We start from the raw sequence: 27,868 nt of genomic DNA, 5'->3' as shown, positions 1-27,868 counted from the left end.
GAGATAGTTGTATCAATGGTCTTTGTTTTAAATGACAACATGCAGTCTGCGATTGCCCTGCAGGAATATACTACTTTAGAAGAACATTTTCTCTATGTCTATGTCTTTTTTTTATGAGACTGTGAGTTCATGAGTTGTCAACTTGTCAGTGTCAGGTGGTGTCAGTGTCATGTGATCATGTCATTTCATTCGAGACACTGAAGTAATAAAATTGCGGAACAAAATGGAAAATAAACGATAATAATTTGAAAAAACAACTTACAATGTTACCTAAAAATTTTCAGCATACCAATAAGTCACCCAATCATAAGAGTTTCCAAGAAAGCAATTGTCAAGTTGAATGTTAAAAATGTCTGGGATGCAATGTGTAAGGAGTAACTGGCGAACTATCCGGCGCGCGGTTCGGCTCGCTGCGGTGTTGGCTCGGCGGTCTGTGGACGGCAGCGGTGCGGTTGGCGCGGGTTCCGGCGGCGACGGCGGCGGTGGCGGCGAACATGCTGAAGAGCGCTTTTCTCACGCGCGCGCCGTCGTCGGAGTGGCTACAATCGGCCTGGCACTTGTAGCTGCCGATCATCAATATAATGGTACGTTTCTACTTTTATTATTGCATAGCTACATAAAAAAAATTGTCATCAGTCACTAAATAGATCCAAAATTATTCATATTTAAATTAAGTCATTATTATACCGTGTGACCTGGTCAAGGAAATGTTTAGATAGGAGCTTTGCATGACATATTTGGTGTTTATATGTACGAAAAAAAGCAAGTTATGGCAGTGGTTAATTTGAGATTCAGTAGTTCATGTTTTAGTTATTGGCCTTTAATACATTCACTGTTAGTGTGAGCTACATTCTACTCGATATAGTTATCGAACAATAGTAATGTAGGACACATGTAATGTTACGCTGACTTAACATTTTTGATTGGAGGTAGAAGCCGCGAGGGGCGGGACACGCCAGTTGTTACCCACCTTTCAACTTGCCCGGTTTAGCACTGCAATTAAGTGCTTTGGTTAATTACCCCCGACAGCTAATACCTGAGTGTTTTCACTGTTAAATTGATTTTTATTAGTTACAACCTTCATTAACTTAATTTGTGATTTTAGGACACAAACAAACTAAACTAAACTTTTCACAGTTGTGAAACTACAATAAACATTTAATTTGGTACCAGTGACTTTCTTTTTATATACCAACATAACTAACCTTCCGATCTAGTAGAGTGCAGATTCACTTAATTGATGTAGTGATATCGAAAGTACACAGTAACATTCATGCATTGGTTTGTTTTTGTACAACATTTATCTATAACTGATTGTTAATTAAAAAAACTTAAGATGGATAATATCATTTATTTTTGTTAAGGGGCCCACTGATTAACAGTGCCACCAGACTGTATCGGCCTGTCAGTTACTACAAAAAAGTTGACAGTTCCGAAGAACTGACAGGCTGATACCATCTGGTGGACTGTTAATCGATGCGTCCCTTAAAAGGCCATTAACGATTTTAGTCTCAAAAAGGTCAAATTGATAGATTTAGTCTATTAAATTGTACACCTTTTGTTAACTGTTAGAAGTAACAAGTACTATTAGCACGTCTTGTTACCTTTCATTGTAATAAATATTTTTTTTTAAAACAGACTCACTAAATTAGTAATGTTTTATTTTTTCTGATAGACGTTAAGGTAAACGCGCGTAAAGTACTGATTTTGTCGATATTATTTTTAAATTTTGTAAAGTTAGGGCTGCTAAAAGTGGTAATTTTATGTTACATATATCCTGTACTTCAACTTTAATAAACTACATTTTTGTTATTATACATTTGAAGTAGTGTCAATGAAAGTTACACGAAATCAATTTTCTCCAGAAATTACATCAAAACATGTGACAATTTTGACATAATTTTGATACTTAAACAATCTACAACATTTTCTGAAACTGTTCTTATACATTGTTTTGTATAATTTACCACCATAATTTTTTGATGAATTTTTAATACTCTCCCTTCTCGTCACATATTACCGGGGACGCAGGCTTGCGACCTCATTATTAAAAGGCAAGATGAGAAGACATGCTAATAGAAACCAATACTTGTTATTTAGATATTATGTATCAAAAGGTGTACAATTTCAATGACTAAATCTAACAATTTTACACTTTTGCTCTAAAATTGTTACCGGGCTCTTAATACTCATCCTTTGTGTATTACATCAATATTTAAGAGTCTCCCAAACCCACCACTAAAAAGCCACTCCCATACAATCAAAAGTTACATTCTCATTTTAAAACAACATGCTTAACTTACATAAAACTTTGCATGAACATTTACATGCCATATATCTATGTCTGATAATAGTTTTCAGTTCAAAAAAATAATAATTGACTAATTGTTTAAATTACAGAAAAAAGATTTTTCAAAGCAGCTCAACTTGGCAATTTACAAGAAATTCGCAGGTAAGAAAAAATCAGACACCATTGATTTACCCCAGAATTTAATTGTGATCATAATCTTGTTTACGTTACACTGTTAGGTACTGCCAGAAATGTGGATAAACATGTAAATGCATAAATTAACAAACTTGAGAAATGTTTTTATAGCATTAAATAATATTTAGATTTTAATGAGTAATGACATATTCTATAGTATGTATTAATAATAGAGACCTATTTATTGTCTTTGACTATGCAAATTTTTCTAATTATTTTCTAATTTAGTCTTTTTTTTTATACCATTCATGATGTAATAATTATTGTAAATTATTTCATGTATTTTTTTTCTCCTGATTATTTATTATTATTTTTATTGTTTTATGGCTACTGACTTGACTTTTTCTAATGTTCTAACTACTTATGTTGATGTCTTAGTTTCAATTTTGAAATTTTTTAATGGTTAGATTTGACACTATATTTGTATGCTTGCTTGCAAGCAAAATACATACATGTACCTGAGTAGTTCTAACACCTATAATAATGTCCTATAAAAATAAATAAATAAATTATTGATTGATTAAAAGTGTAACACAGATGGTCCTGCATTCCCATAAAAAAAAAATAAGATGACACTCTTTTAGTTTATATAGTTTAGTTGTTTTAGTGTAGTTTCCCCACATAAAACCAGTGCGTGGCAATATGCTGAGTGGGGAACTCTCTTAGAGTTTAATTTGTGTTGTTATCTGTTTGATAGTATTGTCAAATATTGGTGTGAAATAAATGTATTTTATTTTTTTCCTATTTTCTTTCTAACCGGTGGGTTTTTAATCTGAAAACTCCTTGACTTGAACAAAAATGTAATTAATAGGCAAGTGGAAGCAGCAAAGGAGGGTCGCGGGCGTGATGGCGGCGGCGCCGACCGGCGGCACGCGCTCGGCTGGACGGCGCTCATGGCGGCCGCCGCCAACGACCAGCCCGCCGCCGTTGCCGAGCTGCTTCGGCTCGGCGCGCGCCCCGACCTGCAGGAGAAGTACGCGGGCGCCTCCGCCGCCGCGCAGCAGCAGGTACTCGTCACTCTTATTAAACATGTATTAAGTTTTAAGCGATCTTAATCCTATTCCGATCCTTAATAAATGCAGAAAAAACTAAAATAATGATCAAATAAGCTATAGTAGTATACCAGGTAACCATTGAGCATGTGGATGCGGAAGTTGAAATCTTTGTTGATCATCTTGTGAGCTACTTACTGTTTACATTTGTTATTTTATGAACATGTTAATTACTTTTAGTTTTTATATTTGCTCGTTACCCGCAACAGCAGCGTGGGTTAATGATAAGCAATTTTAGGGTTTGCATCCATTGGAAGCGATGCAGCGGCGCGAGGACGAGTTCTGCTCGTCCATGAATTCGCGCGCCTCGTTCCTGGGCTGGACGGCGCTGCATTACGCCGCCCTGGCGGACTCGGCGGGCTCCGCCGCCGCGCTGCTCGACGCGGGCGCCGACCCCACCGCGCGCGACCACGCCGGACGCCGCGCGCTGCATTATACGAAAGATCCGTCGCCTACGAGAGACCTCATCGGCTAGTATCCAATTATCTATTTGATATCCTTTTTTTATATCTCAAATTTGTCATTAGAAACTAAAGATGCTAAATTAGAAATTACTATCGGACACGGAATTAACTATACTAAAACAACAGTTTGAATTCCCAATCTGGCTACTAAGTAAATAATCCATCTTGTGATATTTTCTTAGTTTATGGGAATTATCACATAAAATAATTTCTGAGCTCAATGACAAGGCTTTATTTTCGCTATAGTACACCAAAAAGTAAGTGTTGAAATTGAACATAGCTAAACATTTCAATATAACCGGATTCTTATTACAGTGGAACACTCTGCTCGCTGGGAGGAGAAGCTCGCGGCCGCCGCCGCCGAAGAACGCCGCAGGTTCCCCCTAGAGCAACGCCTGAAGCAGTTCATAGTGGGGCAGACGGCCGCGATAGAGACCGTGGCGGCGGCCGTGAGGCGGAAGGAAAACGGATGGGCTGATGAAGAACATCCACTGGTCTTCTTGTTCTTGGGGAGCTCGGGGATTGGGAAGACTGAGCTGGCTAAGCAACTCGCCAGGTTAGTCAAGAATTTTGTAAGATCGGCACGGCTTACGAACCGCTTGTCTATGCCGCGCGGACTTTAAACTGAAATTACTTTTAGATTTTTTGTAATAGTTTATACACCCTTTCACGACACAACTAGGCATTATTAAAGAGTGGATATGACATTGCTGACAACTTCACACTGCGCAAGAACTGCCCGTAAGGCCTGTATTTACGAAGTAATATATATGTTAATGTTGTTTTGCAGATACATGCACCGCGATGACCCGGCGGCGTTCATTCGGCTCGACATGTCCGAGTACCAGGAGAAACATGAGGTGGCTAAACTCATTGGTGCTCCTCCGGGGTAATCACTTTATATGATTTTAAGCTAACATATTCATTTACATTATATTATACATACTATTAGATAGCATGTGCAACTTGCCAAACAAATGATCACATGCTATGCATAGCATATCAGAATAACACAAAACATAAGTTGCCTCTTTTGTTTCCTAAAGTGAGTGATAATGGAGACCCATTTTTAGGTGTGAATTGTATCACACAAGTTACTGTACATTTTGTGATACCTTTTTATTGCTGACTATACTGCAAAGATGCATATTTATCAAGCAGTCCTCGAGACCTCTCTAAAGAGCCTAAACTCCATTGAGTTTACGTAAGGACATTTCCTTACCTGCCTGTTTCCAACTGACTGCCCTAAGGAGCACACACAACATGACAAATCGTGGCATATATACATTATACACTAATCTCTTGTGTCCCAATAACCCAAACTTTTACGAAAGAAGACGAGCCAAACGCAAAATAAAAATCTGGGATTCAGGATTCTAAAGCGATCTAACTGAGGGGTCGGCTAACTTTCGAAAAGAACACGAAGTGTGAATCGGGTACTTGACACATGTTGAATATTATGACAAATTAGCTAAATGGATAGAAAATGAGCCATCCATTGTTAAAATGGTAGAATTTGAAATAACATATTAAGATTATAACAAATACAATGTTCTAAAGTCTCAAAAAAAGTGGTCTGCTAAAAATGGTAATTTTGTTCTACACATATCCTGTACTTCAACTTTAATAAACTACTTTTTGTTATTATAGATTTGAAGTAATGTAAATGAAATATTATATATTATACGACACGACATTATTACACAAATTGACTAAGTCCCACAGTAAGCTCAATAAGGCTTGTGTTGAGGGTACTTAGACAACGATATATATATAATATATAAATATTTATAAATACTTAAATACATAGAAAACACCCATGACTCAGGAACAAATATCCATGCTCATCACACGAATAAATGCCCTTACCAGGATTTGAACCCGGGACCATCAGCTTCGTAGGCAGGGTCACTACCCACTAGGCCAAACCGGTCGTCAAATGAAAGTTACACGATATCAATTTTCTCCAGAAATTACTTCAAAACAAGTGACAATTTCTCTGAAAATCGACTTAATTTCAACGTAATTTTGATACTTAAACAATTTACAACATATGCTGAAACTGTTATTATATATCATTTTGTATAGGTAATTTACCACCACAATTCAGATATTACCCGGGACGCACGCTTGCGACTTCATTATTAAAAGGCAAGATGAGAAGACGTGCTAATAGACAAATACATGTTATTTAGATATTACTTAACAAAAGGTGTACAATGTCATCGACTAAATCTATCAATTTTACATTTTTGCTCTGAAATCGTTACCGGGCTGTTAACTTTACGAGTGTAACCTGTGCGCCAGGTACGTGGGCCACGAAGAGGGCGGGCAGCTGACGCGGGCGCTGGCGCGGCGCGCGGACGCCGTGGTGCTGTTCGACGAGGTGGACAAGGCGCATCCGGACGTGCTCACTGTGTTGCTACAGCTCTTCGACGAGGTATGAGGCACCCTTTAATGACGTATGGGGAGTTATTCCTAAAGTATTATACGTCATATTTCATATTGCAGGGTACTGATGTGTCGTTTGGAAAGTCTCCAAAATTCAAAATTTTCACTTGGAAAATTTACGGAAACTTCTAATTTTTCCGTTTTAAAATCAAACTTTTCCATTCCCAAATGAAAGATTCCTTTGTTTCTTGAATTTTTTTCCTGAAACTTTCAAGAAACTTTTTGGAAACTCTCCCCAACATAGACATCTGTTGCAGGGTCGCCTGACGGACGGCAAGGGCAAGCTGATCGAGTGCAAGAACGCCGTGTTCGTGATGACGTCGAACCTGGCCGCGGACGAGATCGCGCAGTACGGCCTGCAGCTCCGGCGGGAGGCCGAGGCCAAGGCGCTGCTGCGCGCCAAGGGGACCGCCGCCGCGCACGGAGGTACCAGTGCCACCAAAGATACTTTATTTATTGATATTTAGGACAACAACAGTCGTAAATAAAACTTTTACATATGAGTGATTGCATAACAGATGAATTCAGTGATAGGGAGGTAAAGTCGAGGAAAAAAACGTGCCCCTTAATTTGACATCCAAAAGAGATGGCGCTGTACTGCGTGATATGTTTTGCAGTTACTGAATTGTCTAACGTGAGCTTTTGACAATGAGAGTTACCGCAAAATGTATGGAGCTGTACAGTGCGATCTCGTTTACTTGTCAAATTCGAAGCACGAGATTATCTTACGTTTATCGTATCTTAATCAATGTATCTTTGGTACCACCAACATTACATCACGCATCGTTTCATATATTGGTGGATCGACTATTTCTTGCTCTTATTCTGCCTCGTCAGCCAGTGGACAGTTATAAATACCTCTTGCGTCGAATGATGGTCTCTCTCCTCTACTATATTTAAAAATGAACTCGCAGTTTCGAGATTTCGCGAGATTGAGATTGTATTCGCTATCGCCTCCCTGCTTCTGCGACACACTACAGCAAACTAGACATATGTCGTTCACGAGTGAGTGATTTAAATGAAGTATATCTTTTGATTGAACTCTCTCTAACTCACTGAAGATTTAAATCGCTTAGTAACACATACCTAAACATTTACCTCAGTGCTCCTTGCTCGCTCTGTCCCATTTATAATTCGAATGAGCCGGCCGATCGTGACGACCGTGTGAGACATGCGAATATATTTCAGAGCGGTTCGAAAAATTTCGTAGGGGGTCGGGAAAACATGGTGGGATCGTATTGCGGGATTCGCCATCTTAGTCGCACTTATGGCTGTGTGTATCTGATTGGTTGACATCTATCTCTATCTCTACTCACTCGTGAACAATATAGTATACAGATCCACTGGGCGAAATGAGTGATACATATCTCCGCGAGCGAAAGATATGAATCGATCTTTACAACACAGTGAAGCGTTTTGCGCATCTCTACAGCAAACATTAGCCTACACATTTACACACACAAACGACACCTGATGTGGAGTCCGAATGTCTGAAATTATAGGAAATGCCCCTTTGGGAAAGACATGTTAGTGTCCTGTGGATCCCCTCTTTTGGGGTCAGCATTTTCTTGCAGATATCTTAAATGAATACAGAAAAAAAAACATCTGTTATACATTTACTTCTGTCCGATATCCGATATCTGATCGGACAATGTAAAAATGCTCCTATAAGGTATCATTGGCTTCGTTTGACTGTATTTTGTTTTGTCCCATTGAACATTGACAGACGAGCCCGCGGCGCCCGAGGAGTCAGCGGGAGAGGCGCTGGAGGTGTCGCGCACGTTCAAGGACAGCGTGGTGCGGCCCATACTCAAGCGGCACTTCGGACGGGACGAGTTCCTCGGACGGATCAATGAGATTGTGTAAGTTATCCTACTGATTGACGTAAAGCAGGGCTTTATTATGGGATGCTCTATATAGGGCATATATTACTTTTTTTTTGTTCACTCGATACATTATTATAAATTACGGTATATTTGTCTAACATTTGGTTTGTTGGTATAAACTAAACTAACTAAACTAAACTTTGGGTAATGTAATTTCATTTGTATTTTTTTTAATTAAAATAACTATTTATTCATGAATGGTACATTAATAAAAATTACTTAAATATCTATATAAAAATTTAGGTCCCTTTGGCATGGTGCCAAGGATGCTGCTTTCTAATTTAAGGATTTTCTACACAGCACAGCACTTGGCAACCATATAGATCTCAATTCTTTTGTCGGCGAGTCAACAAAGACACATATTCTTAATATTGAACTTGGCTCTCATTTCACATTTATGTTTTTGCTGGGATTTAATATAATATGTATTACTTGTGAGATACATTGTGTTTTCATGCGATATGGCCAAGTCTTTCAGTTCATTTAAAATAGAAAACAAATAAGATTTTTAATATTGATATGGTAACTATAAGATGTTGTTAGGTTAACTAATTACGTTATAACTTTAGACAGAAGGTCCTTTAAGTAGGGACTGAATAAATTAATCGACTTGGTATAAGTATATGATTTCTGTATGTACTAACAATAGTCTTGTAAGTTATGTTGTGTAATACTCACATTATGGGCTTTGCCTGAAATAAACAATTTAATAATAATAATAACATAAATAAATAAAATATAAATATTATACGACATTATTATACAAATTGACTAAGTCCCACAGTAAGCTCAATAAGGCTTGTGTTGGGGGTACTTAGACAACGATATATATAATATATAAATATTTATAAATACTTAAATACATAGGAAACAGCCATAACTCAGGAACAAATATCAATGCTAACCACACGAATAAATGCCCTTACCAGGATTTGAACCCGGGACCATCAGCTTCGTAGGCAGGGATAACATGGATTTTACAACTGTTTACGGTAGAAGAACTGAGTTGCGAGACTTGTTTTTTTTTACAAGTTATGTTTTTGATGGCATTGAGCATAGGTTGGCGTATTTTCGGCAGAAAAACTACTTCTATTTTTACAAGCTTTATATTAACTTGCAATGTATCTATATATGTACGGGTCAAATCTTGCAAGCCAAATTTGACCCACTTCCCGACTTCTAATGATGCTGAAAATTTGCATACATATGTAAGGTGGGTGACAATGCAATATTATGGTAGTGATGATGGAGACAGGAGGTGGCCATAGGAACTCTATGATAAAACAACGCAACCTGATGGTGTTTGGAGTTTTTAGAATTGCCTCGATGAGTATTAGTTGCCTGTGGAGAAAAGTACAGTCAGCAATAAAAGCTTGTACCAAAAATGAAATTCTTGCCAAAAACTTATTTTTATTAAAAAGATATAATAAAAAGGCGGCAAAACAAATCATTTCAATTGTTCTTACTTTTTCTGTGAAAATATATGCGTAAGAACTTAGAGCATTTAACCAACCGCAGTCGCCTTTAAGAGCTTACTCTGTCGAAAACCTCGGCCAATGGTCATACTCAAGTCATACTTATTTTATAGACTGACGTTTTTCTGACAAGCTTATTTGTACGTTACGTAAAAATAACCATACATTTGACGTGACCCTCCCCCCCAAAAATCGGCAGGCTGTTTTGTACAGAAAATTACGGACAGTTGGTTAAATGCTCTAAGCGTTGCTTCTGTAAAATATTTCTATTATATTTATATTTGTTGCACCATTTTTGAGAAAAGCACTCGGCTGGAAGGCTAATTGCTGCCTTCGGATTCAATTAAATGGATTCCCAAGGTCGCCCGTTTAAAACGAAGTAGGTACTTCCGAGCCTCGACAATAATGTACTATTTTATATGCTCTTCTAAGTAATAATTTTATTTCCAGGTACTTCCTACCGTTCTCGCGGCAGGAGCTGCTGACCCTGGTCCAGCGGGAGCTGGTCCGCTGGGCCGAGCAGGCTCGCGCGCGGCACGCCGTGGAGCTGCGCTGGGAGGGCGGCGTGCTGGGCGCTCTCGCGGACGGGTGGGTATTTTGACATTTTTTATATAAATATATTATTAATTATTAATTGATTCTTTTAGGCTATTTTTTGTGATGATGTAATTTTTTTCATATAAGTGATTTGGTGTATACTGTAAGTTTATATTGAAAATGAAATAAAATTATCCAGGAGAATTTAGGAGGTGTATTGTCAAAGAAAACTTTGTAGCGACGTAAATTTACTGCCATCTTTCGACACATAATTAAAACTTTTAGAATGCTATTTGACTTTGATCCTTATTATTTCACTGATATGTGTTCAATTGGTTAAATATGAAAAAGTGGCGCCATCTAATATATCAAGCATAGTTTCAAGCGATGGCGCCATAATCTTTAGGTAGTGTCCGGTAAGTTGGTGCCGTTTATTTTAGGCGTATTATTGATATTTAGAAGCATTAATTTTATCAACAAAAAGATAAAAATTATGACTTTGGACGGCGATATTTTTATTTTTTCACACATTGAAAAAATGTGTTATGCTCGATAATCCTACAATTCTAGCATTTTTTTTTCTAAATAAATAGATTCTAATATGTAATCAAAATATAAAATGAAGGTGGTTGAAACCGATCAGAAATCCACTGTGCGATACTTTGGGTCGGATACCCGGTCAAAGTCGTTTTTCAAGGTACTTTTATTTATGGTACCTACCATTTGGACGGAAGCATGTTTGGATGCCTTAAGTATGGATACCGGTACCAGAGCTACTTGAACGGTCAATAACCTTTAAAAATATCGCTCAAAACCGTTTTTAAAGGTTTTGAGCGATAGCGAGCGACTCTTTCAGTCCCTGGGGACAATATCAGTTTGTTTTTTTTTTTAATTTGAGCTTGCCCACAAAAACTAACTTCCCGCCACTAATATTTTTGTGGTAGAATAAAGTGAACATTTCCGAGCATATTGGAGAAAATAAAAGAAAACGTTCCTGCCCGCAGCTACGACGTGCACTACGGCGCGCGCTCCATCAAGCACGAGGTGGAGCGGCGGCTGGTGAACCAGCTGGCGCTGGCGGCCGAGCGCGGCGCGCTGGCGCGCGGCTGCTGCGTGCTGGTGTCCGCCGCCGCCGGCCGCCTGGCGCTGGCCGTGCGCGCGCCGCGCCAGCCCGACTACACGCCGCTCGACCTGGCCGTCTGACGCGCCCGGCCTACTCCGATCGGGGACTTTGTAAGTGTATTTTCAAATGAAAAAAAATCTGTAGCACCTTAAGCTCTAGGTATCGCCGTACAAGAAAAATTGCTGTTGAATTTGAAATAGCGCAGAAAATATGGTTGAAATTCTTGGAAAATATAATTCTGCTACGATTTAAAACGATTTCGATAACATTGGAGTAAAGATTTCTAGCTTTCCTATTCACCCGTCTTACATGAAAAAATGGCAGATGTATTTGAAAAGAATAGTGTAAGTAAATAGGTTCAATTTATTATGTTTTAAAATCGAACGAAACATAAAATATGTAAAAATGTTCTGATTTTAAATGGTTTAAATTACATTGAACTACTCCTACGCCTTAGAAGAATAGAAAAATGGGAAACTTTATAATAATTAAACTAAAATAGATGAAGAATTTCGATCGAGGTTTATTGACTTTATTGTGACGAACGGATATGTAACTTTTCGTCCCCGGAATCGTATGAAACGTGTAAAAATATCGAATCGTGATAACATCCAGCGACCATATTTCGTAACCCGGAAAATAATTTCTACCATAAAACCTTTTCAAAGTTGAATTGTCATTAAATCTCCGTACGAAATTCTCGTAATTTATGTAACTAAAATCCTAATTATAAATGGTTTCTTATGTTTTTTGTAAGTATAATTTATGCCAATGATGAAAACAGGATTACGGTTAAATAAAAATGACACCACTGTAATATCAGGCATAAATTCTTCGATAGTATGATAAACAAATCTCAATATTTGTGACCCTTATACTCATATGCAGTATTTATATAGTAGCAGCAATGCAGTAGTGAAATATGAAATATTGTTACCGCAATATTTAGGAACATAGCAGAATAACTTTCATTATCTTTATCGCAGTTTTCTGTTTTCCGTAAGTCAGACACATTAATTATATATAAAACGGGTCAATCACGTTCGTTTTTTTAGGACCAAAATGTGCTAAAATAAAAAACCGAACGAAAGGAATAGACTTAAACTATTCATATACATTATGAACAGAATAGAATAGAACCGTGCTTGAGTCAAGCTTCTCGATTCCTCGGCCTTCCCGGCCGCGAATGTGTGTAGCAATATCTTAAAAACGGGTGTCACCCATTTTAAAATTATCCTTCACGGACCTTCACATTTTGCCCTAACACCCACCGCTAGTCAAAGGTCAAAGCGTGGCTGTGAATACATTTTATTTAAGGGATGTATGATAAGCCGCCGACATAGTTAATATTTTTAAATTATTTTATAGCTGTTGATTAATTATAAAAATAAACAAAATTTGTTATGACATTGCTTTTTAATTAATACCTGCCCTTTATTTTCTATGTACCGTTTCGGTTACAGGATGTACTAAGTACTAGAAATTGAACTAAAAGCCAATCATAGTGGTAAACACCAGTTATCTTGTAATTCAGATTTTTGAAACATGGTTTTTATTTTTCAAGGCACTTGCTCAAAACGACGTTTTTAGTCCACCGATTTTTGGCTCATAATCCTAGATATAAAACACGCGTGCTTTTTCAGTATATTATAACACTCGTGCTTTTTCATTATATTATCCGACTGAGTTAAGAAGGTAACTGATTGGTAATAATATGCATGGAAAAGCCTTCTTAATTTGGCCGAGTAATACATTTTTTTAAACCAACTATAAGGTTTCAAATGTTAGTTCAAAGAGGTTTTATCACACCAAACATAATTTATAGATTAAAATTATCTCGTAAATTACATTAATGAATAAACATAACATTTAATTGATTTGATCTCCATTCGTCGAATAGAAATACGAAAATATTAGCTTTATTATTTTTATTTTCATTGGCTGTTTGTCGATTTCGTTCGCGCCTGTGCCTTGCGCGTGCATTGGTATCGTGCGTAAAAAAAATAACGCGGCAGCTATTTTCCGTGTTTGTCATAAAATTGGAATAGTTTTGCATGTATTTAGTTTATATATTGACGAAAATGATATTTTCAAGCATTGAAAATGACATTTTCAAGCATTGAAAATGAAGAACATAAAATTGACGCTGCCAGCAATACTAATAGAGGCAAGAGCCGTGAACGATAGCCTTTAACCATCAAAATCGGGTGAAAAATAATTGGCGGCACATGAAACTTTTATTCAATGGAAAATCAGCAAAAACGTCCAGTCTTTCTTGGAAAACGTGTTGGTAGCTTACTTCAATTAACTGGCGAATAAGTGCCTACAAGCCCAGCACGCTTTTTAGTAATTATTCGATGTTAAAACTGTAGGTAAGCCACCATTTTGAAAATGGTACTTTTACTGTTTTGATAAAAAAAAACTATTTTATAAGTTTTGTGTTTTCTTCGCAAGTGTGTTGAAAAACGTCGTATGAAACGCGTGTGCTATGGTCATTACACACATCGGCTTTCTTATTGCGCGCTCGCTTACAGCTCGCGCGCACAATATCGCCTCGTGTGTAATGACCAACTTAGCACACTTGTATCATAGTGTACTATTAACGTACTGTTTAATGAGTTTCCTTTCGAAAGAAAATAGTATAAATGGAAGGAAGTAAAACTTAGTGCAGCTAAAGAGAAATAGGCAAGCAAACTCTTGCTTTGAACTCATTTGTAATAAGTTTTAAGCGAGCTTTGCGAAAAAAAATTTTACCCCCCTCGTTGCACAATGTACTATGTATTACCATACCTCCCATACAATATAAGGTTTATGCTTACTTATTTCTATGGTGCAGCTTAGAAGACAGTATAAATCGTGCTTTTAAAGGCGGTTGGCCAAAATTTGAAGTTGGCAGGTAATGATGTATTTTAAAATGTTTATGAATAACCTGCTGAAATATTGGGTGGGTATAAATATATGTGGGTATTTTTGCCTAATTAATTTTTGTGAAAATGGCAACGAGAAACGTCAGATATCAAACCGCAAACGTACAGGACGCACTGATGCGGCTTATATAATTATAATGTGATGGATCAATACTTCACGTGCTGCCTGTTGAAGCTCGCCCTGAATTAATCTCTACAGTTTCTTGGCGGACTGTAAGTATATCTGCCCTTCGGTCACTTCGGTGTGCCGCAAGGCATAAATACATAGGACCAACTCTTCTATACAACTGACAAGGACTAACAAATGAAACTACAATATACATAGTGCTTATTTTATTAGACTTCGCACCGTTATATACAAATATAATGTATAAATAAATAACAACTCTTTATAAAATATCATCGATTATGTATCGGCGCGTTGCGCGGCGAACAACTAAACACGTGAAGGCCTCTGGTTCACTAGATAGACGTTCCCAGCAGTCGTGACCAATGTCTCGTACACAGCAGAGGCGGTGACCGTTGGGGGCTGCAGCCAAGGCGACTATCGTTTATCGAGATACTCCAATGAAAAAGTGTAGGTTTCGAGATGACAGATGCTATGAAAGTTTGACTCAAAAACTCTCTCTCGAGAATTGTGCCGCGAGCGACTGAATTGTACTGCGCGCATGTTGACAACTTTATATGTTCTTATGCCACATGCCGCGCGCGTTTGACATCTTTTATTAACCAATCACAACTTTTTTTAAATAGCGGGGTATTGCGTATTGCGTATTTTTCAAAGCTGTGGGCGGGCATAGAGGAATAATTAAGCAAATTATTTTCACGAATTGGTGGCTGCCGTTCTTCCAATCAGCAACGGAGCGGCAGCTGACGTCCACGAGGGTTAATTATACATCGCCCTTAACCACTTTACGAGTTATCACCCGGGATGCGATGACCAAGGAAATTTGCGCCTGGCCGCATTCTAATTACTTGTAGTGATACTTAAGTGTCACATAAACATAAGAGTCAGTCATAGTCATATGGACGGTGATGATAAGTGATAAGTCAAAAATGTACTGAGAGCTTCGTCTGTATATATTCTGTCGCTGATTTCCATACATTTTCTATAAACGATGTCACTTGGCTAGGCCCCCTGAGCGACAAGGTGACTAAACTGTGTTGCGAAAACACTCCGCCTATCTAACATTTAAGTACAAGTACACCTAAACATTTCAATGACAGAAGCTAAACTGTGAGTTTCAGGAAATATATGACGTACCACCGGTAAAGGTACGGTGCTATTACTAACGACACGACGCCCCAATACTATTGCGGTGCCAAAGCGACGTAAGGGCCAACCGCCTTAAGATACCTTTACCAGTGGAACGTATAGTACATTAAATAGTCTATCTCTAACTCTGGCGTAGGACAAGCTTCGAGGTTTATCGCAACACAGTCATTTATTTCGTCCCGAGTATCCAGACCGGTGGTATACTCACTTTATGTTTGACATATTAGCATTCGTCTCTTTCACATTTGTTAGTAAGGGATGAATATTTAATGGAAAAGCGATCGTGCCACCTCATTTGTTTCGTCGCCCAGACCATCGCCCGTGTACTGACTGCCATCCTGACGTATCTAAACACTTAAACATACAATATTTCAAAACCACCTACTCGTTTAAATAGCCCCTTAGACGGGTATCTACTAAAATTGGGTGCTTCGGTACACAGCAAGCGAGTGCCAGTGTGACATACTTCCGTAAAGCTATCGCAACTTCGAAAAATGTTTCATTTGATCGAACGCGTTTTTTTTCAAAGACCATTCATTTTTATAAACTTTTAAAAAGGCAACCTGTGGAAGGCTAGGTTATGTTCAGGCATCGGAGTTTTTATCGCACGGTAAGACTAAATAATAGCAAGTTATGGAGTCGACATTAGCAATAAAATTCAACTCATATTCATACTCATTCATCTATTTAATAAGTGATTTTAATTTTATAATCAAGAACTAGAACTTTGACGAGTTATATATTACCCTTTAATTTTGTCATCGAATACATAAATATTACAAATAAGAATATTTACCATTTTTTTATATTACAAAATTTCATAAAAAAACAATATGTATATTAAAAGAGGTAAAAATAATATGAATATAAATTAATCAATATAAAAAATGGTCATTATTATTATTTGTAATATTTATGTCCTGAATGACAAAATTAAAGGAACGTTTACAAACATTCTTGTCCTTGAAAATTAAAATCACTAATTAAATAAATGAATGAGTATGAAATGAGTTGAATTTTATTGCTAATGTCGACTCCATAGCTCGCTATTAATCTTACCGTGCGATAAAAACTCCGATGCCTGGTTATGTTAGTTTAGATTTGTGACCCTTCTGAAAAAAAAACTCGTTCGATTTAACACGCGTTCGTAAATGAAAATTTGGGAAATGAAACACCGGACAAAAATATTTCAAGTTTGCGACATATAATCACTTCTCCGTGTCTATGTCTAGAGTTGGTAAGAAAACGAGTCTTATAAGTCTAAATTTCATGAATTTAACGTTCATGGCAAACAATCATACGGCCCGCCTGACGGTAAAGAGTCACCGTAACATATGGATGCTATTGAATGTTCTGTTCTAATAAAAGTAAGGAAATATCGTTATGAAAACATTTTGTGTTTGTAAATCATAAATGCCTTTTGTACGATAAGTTTTTTGTGCAATAAAGTATAAATAAATAAGTGATGATTACTGTATGGTAGGCGTCCTATATAGTGCTCGTCACTGTTCCTGTACATGCTATTTTTAAACTCACCTATGTCATTAGTAGTACGGGTGGATGTGGAGCACTAGGACGTTTTCCTTATATGAATACAACGCGTCTGGAATTTATTGAACTCGATTCTTTGCAGAAGAATTCTTTGTATCGACTCGAGCTTTGACTTGACTAAAACAGAAATGTACAGAGTTGAGTCTTAAATTCAAGGACTGTAAATACTCTAGACTTACCAACACTAGTCATTATGTCTACACCAGTGCACTTTCAGATTCTTCTTGTGTCTTCCCATTTCAAATCGTTCTACTCATATAGTAATTTTACCGCGTGTGTTTTGCTGCCAAATTGCTAATTTACATCGTGGCTTTTTATTAATTCGCTCAAACATTCGTGGTGCATTTCCTCCTTCCTTCCTTTCTTCCTCCTTCTCTTTCCTCCTTTCTCTTCGGTCCTTTATACGGCAAACGAAAGTGATACCGTCACCATACTACGCAAGTCCACGAAATTAATCGCTGTTCGAGAAAGACGCAAGACGAACATGAAAGTGCGCTGGTGTGGTCTTAGTGATTCAGCTTCGATTTAGTTCTGCGGGTTATCCTTACACAATGCTTATACGAGTACACTGTCAAAGACTGGAATTTCAGAATTATTTCACATTTTAAAACTGATCATATTACATTTATGGGCAACGGAGTTCATTACGCCAATGACAGACTAATGATTTTTGTGACCAAGCCCACTTTTCAAGGGGCTTACATTCGACGCTGCGTGAGCCCGCCTTGTCGACACTCTACTACAGCAGAACATTCAACTAATCACATCAAGACTTACTGCAATAGTTTATATTTCTATTCCTAGTCATTCAAGATTGGTGTTCGACCCATTTACTTAGCCTAGCCTAGCTTTGCTTAGCCTTCGTGTCTAGCCTGCGTGTAAACAAGTACATATAAATGGGAAAATCATTCACTTAAAAATCCCTGCTTATTCTTGTTCGATTAATCTTATATTAGTGAGTGTGCGCCGAGAACAGCATAAATGATTACTGGAAAACTTTCTGGAACACATTATTGTATTTGATAACTTACTATCGACTTATATTAAACTGCGACCCGTAGGTGTATAAATAAATAGTTTCCTATATTTATTTCATTGTCTGTTTGACAATGTCCAAGTAAAGTATTTGATAGCTAATTAAAAAATAAATTAACTGCCAGATAAAACTTGCTACAAAACTTTATGTACCAGTTAAGCTTATTTGAAGATTGCGAAACGTCGACAATGACTTTATTCGACAGATAAGTGGCAAGTAGCTTATTCAGGACTTAACTTGGCCATTGTGAAACAGGCCCTAAGTATGTTATAATTTTATTTGTACCTACTTATCCTACTTGGTGTTTGATATTAGGTAACGTTGTCATGGTTAAAGTCAAGGAAGGTTCCTAAGGCTATGTTGTAAAATTCAAACGCTTATGAGTATATGTGCGTGCCGCGAGGCGACCTCCACACTGATTACAACGTCGAGTCCTGCAACATGGACGGCCATCTCAATTCACGAGACCAAGCAAACTAGTAAATTTTAACCCGAGATCTAGGCGAATGGAAGTACGACCAGACTAGCTCAATTTATCTGGCTCCATTTAACAGTTTGCTTTGAATTCTCGCTGTGCATAGCTCGATTCACTTTCGCTATCTACTAGCTATTTACATTTAATTATAACTACTGCTTCCAGCCTCTCGATCGGGATCTAAATAGCGACATGGCGATTGTTCATTGTCGCAATCGCAGGTACTCTAGAGTTTATTCCTTTTCATAATGGCTATGGCTAGATTTGATTCCCGACGATGAGGCTGTGAGATATGATACATCTACTTCGTTCTGTTTAGGCCTCTTATATTGCTGTGTTCGTTCTGAATTGTGGACAAAAACTATCAAAAATTACTTATTGGTCATTTTCACTATCTATTTAAGTACCGTTATCGTTGTGGTTTCATTACGTGTCTGTTTTCGAGTGACCAGTAAGTACCTATTGGATTCTAGTTGTTACATAGATTATTATAGTACATATACTAGTTTACCGTTAGCCTTATTATTAATATTTGCGTAAAAAGTACGGAGTAACTTTCACAATATTCTTTTCACTGTCTGATTTTGCCTTTTACGTTGAAATATTTACTTCACTTTTGTTATAACGCGGCAAGTTTGTAAAATGTAGGAGCGTTAGGATGGATCTGTTGTATAAATTTTGGATTCCGCGCTTTTACTACTAACAAAGTTGGGTTGCCAGAGTATAGTTGACTATAAATACTTTACCACATTCACTGCCAGACAACAAATTAAGCAGTAGCTACTCAAAAAACAATGCAATAGCTATAAGCCCCCGCTAGGCGGTTTGACGACAACACAGTAGTGTACGCCGCGCGCCCACTTGGCGGCCATCAGGGCTGTGCCAAGTTTCATATTCATAAATCCATATTACTTTTATTTAATACTTTTAATAGTTTTTAGTCTCGCCGCTAAGTGACGTATTTGCAATATTTAATGTAAGCATAACGTAAAAATTAGATTTTTGTAAGACTCCTCAGATTATACGATTTGCAATCATTGATGATTTGATTTGTGATCAAATTCAAATTAGTATAAAATATCTATTTTTAGTCTGGCCTGTCTAACGAACTAACTTGTTAGTAGAAATCGAGCGGAAGCAGTTCCAAATGGTTTTCGATATACCATTAGGTTCTAAAGCATACATACGCAATCCTCAATGAATTTCGTAATTTACGACATATCAAACATGCATGTCTAATTATAATAATTAAAACTTCTTTGCTGGGTACCTAGCCAAGATGCCAATCGCACTAATATGTAAGAGTCATAGAGAGACAGGAAGCGTTTCGTTGTAGTAGTGCAAACGATTGTCGATTGGCATCTTGGCCATCCCCCTAATGTCAACCCTGCTAGCCGCGGCGATATGTGCACTGGCTAGGTGGGCTCTTTGGCGCATCTAAGCAAAAGTTACGAGCACTAACTAGGCGAGACGGGTTCTAGCAGTGAATGTGTTAAAAGTTAAAGGTGTCATTATGTAGAAGGTTATAAGATTTAGCTGTTGCTAATTCACTATGGTAACAGTTGAAAAGTTCAGCGGACAAAACATTATTATTTTTTAAATGCTTTTATGGTTGTAATTTAAAGTTCTGTTTTTTTTTTTAAAGAAATTATGCGATATTTTGCTTTTGCCCCAAAATATTTCAACAAATAGAATGCAAAAAGTAATTCTTAAGTAAGTAACGTATGTTATAAAATGACACTGGTAATCCTTTTTCCTTCGACTCTTCGGTAGAATTATCTTAACTATGCGTTTTGATAATGTCATGGTATTATGTAGATTACTTTAAGCGTAGATATCTTAATAAATAGTGGCGATCAACGAGTAGCGATCAGTAACTTTCTTCGTGAGGTTTTCGCATAAAACCAAGGGCCCTCAGTACCTATTTGCTGGCAGCGTAAATAACCAGCGATCGGCAATTAATATCAAACGGAATCTACATATCTACACCCAAGTTTACACGAAAAATAGTCGATTGCTACTCGCGTATCGCAGACAGCTGCCTCAGTTTTGCTGATCTAAACCAGAAATCAAGACGAGACTATTTTGCCGGGGATAAGTAGCACGCGACCACTCTAATTCACTCCACTGAGGATAACATAAACACCGTCACAGGCACAATGAGCCCGCAGACCGACGGATTAGGTCAGGGGTCTCCAATTTGACCCAAGGGCCAGGCTTCTCGCTTGTTCTTTGTGCTGGGCCGGATCCGACTCCTGGACTATGTGTCGTTAGAGCCATCCGGCGGAGTGGTGCGGCGCGTGTCCGTGCAGCGGCGTGACGCCGGCCAGCTTGGCCAGCGCGCCGCCGCTCGGCCGCGCCGCGCGCCCCGTCGCCTCGGCGCAGCCGCACTGCTGCTCCTGCTGCGGAACACAAAAACTCTTCTACTGATTCACGAACTGGCGCGGATTTCATCCTTTTATATCCCAGAAGCTTGTTTTATTTTTGAAACCTGTTTTGTGTAACCCTATGGCATAAAGGTGTAAGGAATTATGCAAAATTGAACCCTATCTTTGAAATAAAGTTTAAAATCAGGTGGGAAATATATTCCTTCTTGTTTGTCCTATAAAGACCTCTGGGATCCAGGAGGATACATGAAAATTTTGACAGTTCTGTACAAAGCTTGCGCCAGCTCTTATACATATTCAGACATAAGTTTTTGTATCAAAAACGAGTGATTGAGAAAAATTTACATCGATAAATCCGTTATCGATAAGTCAGTCATAGATTAATAATTAAGAGATGTAAATTCTACTTGCTGTTAATTACCGACAAATTTCAAGAATGAAAATTAATTAGAAATCATTACATAATTTCTTCATTACATTTATTTTGTACTTAAAAATAAAACATAAACCGTACAGTGCTAAAAAAATAGAAAACGACCAATATATTAAAGAAGATGTCGAACGTGTTGTGTATTTTGTGGTAGCTATCTTCACTTCATAAAATATAGGTATATAGGTAAGGTATACAGGTTGTTAACCTGTATTTCCATAGTGGATCAATCCACGGTATACTCTAATATTCTAACTCCTCCAATAGACAGGCTACGACGATTATGCCGATGAGCGTTTTTATAGTCCTCCTAGGTAATAAAAAATCCAAGCCATTTGCTTGTACAGCAGATCACCCATTGCGACATACGTTCAGCGAATCTGACTCCTATACATGAGTAAACAGCCGTTCCGACGGACGTACAGAGCTCGCGGCAGTCGAAAGTAGCTGGACAGCTGCCGCTGCCGCGAAATACGTACCTACGGGCGTCTTAACGTCCGAACGGACAGCTTACAGTGGTAGCGACGACTGATCGGCTAATGTATTCGGATTTTTTCGATTCCTCGTCAACATACCTATGTGGGAGAACCCTAACACTACTTGCACTACTATTATAAATCCCACTCCATAGAAGGTTCCGAAAGTCCGCTGCGAACGAGATAGCATGATTTCGATGATTCACGACCTAAGTCCCCACTTAGTTTGGCGGCAAGTAAAGTCGTTTTTAAAGATACAGTGTTGTCGGCCCCATTCATGTTTCATGTAATCGAGGAGTATTTCCATTTCAACTGCGTAACGTTACCACTCTGTCCTCATGTACCAAGTTTGACGGGAGCAGTGGTGGCATTAAAGAGAGGATGTACCTTATTGGCGTCGTCGTCGAGGCTGGCGAGCAGCGGCTCGCGGGAGCCGCCGCGGCCGGGCGCGTCGGCGGGCGGCGGCGGCGGCGCGCGCTCCGGCGGCGGCGTGGGCGGCTTGCGCGCCGGCACCGAGCTCGCGCGCTGCAGCGCCTCCGCCGCCGGGCGGTCCTGACGATACGTATATACAGTGAGGTTAAAAGAGAGTTTGTAAATGGTTCCAACTCTCAGGAACATTAAACGTATGTAGTTTGTTTTGTGTTTGGCATATCTAATGATTTTTTAAACGAGTGCAGCGCCATCTGCATTGAGCTTTGCTAGTTTATCCTCATTAAAATAATTATTATTATTAACGAGCTGCCCTTGTTTTCTGCTTCTATGAACTTTTAACGGACCTTAAAAACAACCGGCAGACTTCAACCATGCACACAGACAAAATATACATTATACTTGGGGCAGGGTTTTACAAAGTGAGAGGTTTCGCCAGTGAATGTAAAGGGTTCGTAACACACAACTTAAGACAGTTAGTTTAAATGCTTCAGACACCTGGGGAAATTAATTGAGATAGGCACGGTTATTTTAAGTTAGTAAAAGCTCGTCATCTTCATCAGTATCAACTCTGGTAATGCTCGTATAATATTAAGTACCTGGGCGACCGAGCTTTGCTCGGTTATAACTATTTATTGTAATATGGTGGTGTATAGGTGATAATCTACATAAACTTAAAAAGTAAAATGTGAACTGACAAAAACTTTCCTAAAACAATAAAAATTAAAAAAAATATATATAAACTTGAACATATAAAAAAAAACAAAAGTTAGTCACTGGGCGAGATTCGAACCCGTAACACTCGTTTAGGAGTCCGCGTCTTAACCCGCTGGACCAGACGGACAGTGGCCGGCATAACGAAATTAGCGACCATATTCTGCGTCGAAAGAAAAACGCATGAAAACTCGAAAACACGCGTTTTCGCAAACATAAGACTAATCTAGATAGATTGTATACCCCCAAAAACCCCCATATACCAAATTTCAGCAAAATCGTTAGAGCCGTTTCCGAGATCACAGAAATATATATATACACGAATTGCTCGTTTAAAGGTATAAGATACTAAGGTTATATATAACACCGTAAAAATTAAATAAAGTCTACGAAAGAAAACGTGCCTCGAAAATCAAGAAAAAACTATGCTCGAATAGATGGCGACATCGTTTGATATTTAACACATATGACTAAAAGAAAATGGGTCACATGGCCATCATTGTCCATGGACTGCCATCGCTATTAATTTTAGTAAAACCCAATCCAATAATAAGAATTAACATATCGTGGCCGCGCTATTAAAATACAGACGGGACTTTATTCAAGTAGAATTAAATACGTTATGCATCCTCACCCGTTCCTCCGGCTGCCGCCGCGAGTCCGAGAACTTCTTCCGCTTCCGCTTGAGCGCGGCGAGAGCGGTGAGCGGGTGCAGCGGGCCGCCCGCGCGCCGCTCGCTGCGCTGCGAGTCGCTGCCCGACTCCGATCGCTCGCTGCCACTGCAACCACACACAACTTACCAACCCACGCTGGAAAGACCAGTGAGACGAGTTAGCATGCATTAGTGCAATATTGTTAGTTTTATTCTGGTGTTTTTGACCGATTTATGGTATATTTGGTTACCATGCTTGTTACGAAACCAATGAACAGATTTGTACTATGTTTGTACTTAAGTCGGAGAAAGATTGCACTGTAGGCATTTTATTTTGCTACCGACTCAAAAATAATCCCCTGAATAAGTGTAGGTACATGCCGGCCCGATAAAACATTCCGATTTTACAAGCTTTTACTCGTATTTAACTTGTCCTGTTAGTAATGTAGGTATGTGTGTGGTCAAATCTTGGAAGCTAACTTTGATCCACTTCCTGATTTCCGATTGAGCTGAAAATTTGCAAACACATGTAAGTTGGGTGACAATGCAATATAATGGTACCATCGGGCTGATCTGATGATGGAGACAGGCGGTGGCTATAGGAACTCTGTGATAACAACAACAACAATGCAACCTACTTGTCTTAGTTGCCTGTGAGAAGAAAAGTACAGTCAACGATAAAAGCTTGTACCAAAAATTAAATTTTATCAAAATCTTATTTTAAATCAATTTGGTTTTCATATTTTACTACTGGCTTTCAATTATTAGGTAACAGGCTGTTTCATTGGTTCCTACTGGAAGTGACCACATTTTGAAGCTATGAAAGCTAAGAACCGATCATAAACACCAGTATGAAAAGGCTTTTAACTCTTTCGGTACCCCAAAAAACAGTTAAGAAGGTATCTAACACACCATACATTCTTAGGTACGGGCACGAAAGAGTTAAACGAGAATTTGATATCTAGCTGCAATTTGGAAGAAGAAATATAAAATAAGCCTGACCAGTAATATATGAATTATGATCATTGTCAAGAGGGCGCTGTTATTCTTATTTATATGGATACAGAATTCCGCAACGTGATCATATACTCATATTACTGGTCAGGCTTTAACTACCCTAAGTAAGTACTTAGCTAGATGCTAGGCGTTGACACCTAAAGACACTAAATGTGCTTCTGGTAAACTAAAATAATTCTGTTAACTATTTATTATTGAAACGGTACTCTAGAAGTTGTAAGTGCTATATGGAGTCTAAACAAAGAAATAAGAAAGTATAAATATTCAAAGTGTTGAAAAGCTGTTAAAAGTTAAAGGAAGCCGTGAAATAATATTCTATTACAAAATGTACAATATACGATAAAAGAAAAAGACATGCATAAATGCATTCATAAGACAATCAGTTAAAAGAGATAAAGTGTAGAGGTAGCAGTGAATCGAATCTGTAGTTACCTATTCCGTTTACCAAGCACCACTCTTGTTAGTGACCTTTGTACCTACACTTTTATGGAGAATATTCTCGGCGATGGGACATTATTAACATACGTAAAGCAACGTGCTTATGAAACCTAAACATGCAGCATGCGGCCTTGCGCAGCAACTGTTTCAACCTTTTAGCTGGTTCCTCGTGTAGTGTGCGCTATACGCCATACTCATATTCCACGTCATAAGTATACACTGATAGGTACTATATTTGAGGTTGCATGTGTATACATCCGACATAAAACCTATAGGTACAGTTCGTTTAATTTACGCTCCCATTTCATATATAATCGCAATCAACATTTATTGGTAATAAAATTGCAATTCCGGATCAGATTTCACTTGTACGATGTTGAACGACGAAAACATGCGAGTTCATAGATGTGACTATAAACATTGATTAGAGCCAAATGCACCAGTGAAATAGAGAAACACATTTGCAGAACTTTTTATTAACTTTAACTACGTCTGTAGGTATTAGGTAAATAAAAGACCAATTAGGAATTGTTTGGCTTAACATTTAAAGTTACGAACCTGGGCGACTGTCGGTTGTGGTCGCAGACGGAGTCCTCGGAGCGCGAGCGGCCGATGAGGCGCGAGACGCGCGCCGCGCGCGCCGCGTCGATGATGGTGCCCCAGCGGCGCTTGTGCGGCGGCTTGCGGCGCCCGGGCGCCGGCGCGGCGTCGCTCAGGCTGGACTGGCTGGCGCGCAGGCGCCCGCCCAGCAGCTGCGACAGCTGCGAGTGCGGCCCGTGCTCGTGGTGCAGCGACGCCAGGAACTCGTCCACGGGGGCCAGCGACCCGCCGGGGGCCGTGATGTTGAAGCCCTTCATCAGCCGCCGCTCCTTCTGGCGGTTCTTCTTGCCGCCGCCGCCGCCTGCCGCCGGATACGCACGTTTAGACTTCATATGTTAAAGATCGTCCACGACGCTGACAAAATACTCTGACGCACCGTAAACTGAGCTGCATCGAAATTGCAAGAAGTTAATTGGTGCATAGCGTGTTTCTAGACGCGATTAAGCGGTTAAAAACGTGACTCAGGAGACACGACACAGCGTTTATGGTGCATCAGCGCATTTTGCGCAGCAGTGTGACTTGAGACAGTGATGACAGTGCTATCTTACACATACCTAAATGTGCGAGTCCTTAAATTCTTTTGATGACTTGCCGGCACTTCACAACCGAAGCACAAGTCAGAAAAAAAATTTACGTATTTAAGAATGTACCTATCTATTAATACGCAAAATGAAGATGAGCAATCTAAATGGGGTAGTTGCGTATTGACACAAAACTGCAGAATTTATGATTCAAATGAAATTTTGCATGTAGAAGTGTGAGTCCCGGGAAAGGACAAGGAGTTAAGGGGGTAGAATATAATATGGAAGTAGGCACTTATTCTGCGTAGATAAAGTTGCGGACAAAAGGTAGTTTCTTATGAACCACGAGGTCGATATCAGAAATGTGCAAATTGACTTGAAGCGTGCGATATCCTCGTTCCTTGTGCACAATTCACGTTAGTTGTTTACCGGGCGCACCCGCATTGGCGGTGGACGTGTTCATGCCGGAGTTGCGCAGGATCTCGACCAGCTCGCAGCGGAAGGCGGACACGTCCTGTTTGATCTCGTTGACGTCGTCCTCGGTGACCCCGCCGCACTCGGCGCGCCGCTGCTGCACGGTCACATAGCGACGCACCAGGTTACGCATTATCGCCTGCAAGTACAAACATCCTTAAGAGGCAACAGGAGTTGTCATTTTTCGATACAAACGTATTCGACTGTTTCCTCCGTGGTTTTTGAAGCTAGAGCAATGATTTTTTCAAACCAGATTAATATTATCAATATGTGTGTCGGACCGTTTCGATTTTTTTGATATTTTTCTTTTCAAAACGGCTTATTTGACTATGCCGCAAAGAGAGGCACATTCGAAAGAGTCCGACACAGATGATTTCATTATTATTTAGATTTGCAAATTTTGTTACGATTGGTTAAGTTTTGGAGGAGGAAACGGCCGAGTACACATCCTCTATTTTTGAGATTATTACGTAGGATTTTTCACCTAAGGTGCAGTTGTCCTTGTCGCACTACTTTTAGTGGCGGGGTCAAGTTTCTAAATACGTATACAATAGAAAAGTGATGGGAAATAGTCGACATTGAATGTCGATAATCTAGTGATGTGTGAGAAGTTATCGAAAAGTCGCGTTAATAGGTACGCCAATCAAACCAAAGAGCAAAGTGATGAAGGAAGGCAGAGTGAGTGAGTGGAGGATTACCTCTTAGTACGCAAAGTAGGTGAAGTGCGTATGAATGGACTTTGGAATCAGGCTGAGCTGACGCACTAGCTACGAGATCTCCTGGCTACCCACCAAAAAGGGAGGGGAAAAGTCGGCTTCGGCGGTCCAATATGCCTCTGTTTCAACCTATCTGTTGTTGATTGCTTATTTGATTTGGTATCATTTTGGATACTTAAATTAGGGACGAAAATTTTATTTTAGAAGTAATAGTTCCACATTTTTATACACGAAATTGGGTATATGTACGAAAAATTCAAATTAGGTAGTACTATA

The 27,868-nt window shown here is 38.9% G+C and overlaps 2 protein-coding genes across 4 annotated transcripts in view; one reads left to right on the top strand and one right to left on the bottom strand.

Moving 5' to 3' along the window:
• The first annotated feature begins 13 nt into the window (after positions 1 to 13).
• LOC133516930 (mitochondrial disaggregase-like) lies at positions 14 to 12,880 on the top strand. Its single transcript, XM_061849992.1, has 11 exons — positions 14 to 584; positions 2,401 to 2,452; positions 3,297 to 3,492; positions 3,776 to 4,007; positions 4,317 to 4,557; positions 4,792 to 4,890; positions 6,309 to 6,441; positions 6,710 to 6,878; positions 8,179 to 8,314; positions 10,264 to 10,401; positions 11,355 to 12,880. Exons 1-11 carry the CDS (start codon positions 341 to 343, stop codon positions 11,551 to 11,553), a joined length of 1,839 nt encoding a protein of 612 aa, XP_061705976.1. The 5' UTR covers positions 14 to 340; the 3' UTR covers positions 11,554 to 12,880.
• A 1,838-nt stretch (positions 12,881 to 14,718) lies between these two features.
• Positions 14,719 to 27,868, bottom strand: part of LOC133516929 (transient receptor potential-gamma protein) — a 71,722-nt gene continuing 58,572 nt past the window's right edge. The window contains exons 16-20 of one of the 3 annotated variants that reach the window (XM_061849991.1): positions 26,832 to 27,015; positions 25,840 to 26,182; positions 23,809 to 23,953; positions 22,419 to 22,583; positions 14,719 to 21,140 (exon numbers count right to left, since the gene is read on the bottom strand). In XM_061849991.1, the coding sequence (XP_061705975.1) occupies positions 21,009 to 21,140; positions 22,419 to 22,583; positions 23,809 to 23,953; positions 25,840 to 26,182; positions 26,832 to 27,015 (969 nt within the window). In that variant the 3' untranslated portion in view covers positions 14,719 to 21,008. Of the gene's footprint in view, positions 21,141 to 22,418; positions 22,584 to 22,744; positions 23,954 to 25,839; positions 26,183 to 26,831; positions 27,016 to 27,868 lie in introns of those variants that run through there. The other 2 variants (XM_061849989.1, XM_061849990.1) reach the window with 2 other exon arrangements.

The sequence above is a fragment of the Cydia pomonella genome, chromosome 4 (assembly GCF_033807575.1).
Source record: "Cydia pomonella isolate Wapato2018A chromosome 4, ilCydPomo1, whole genome shotgun sequence".
Taxonomy (NCBI): Eukaryota; Metazoa; Arthropoda; class Insecta; order Lepidoptera; family Tortricidae; genus Cydia; species Cydia pomonella.
The sequence above is the reverse complement of the archived record's forward strand: the minus strand, read 5'-3'. Positions and strand labels throughout refer to the sequence as shown.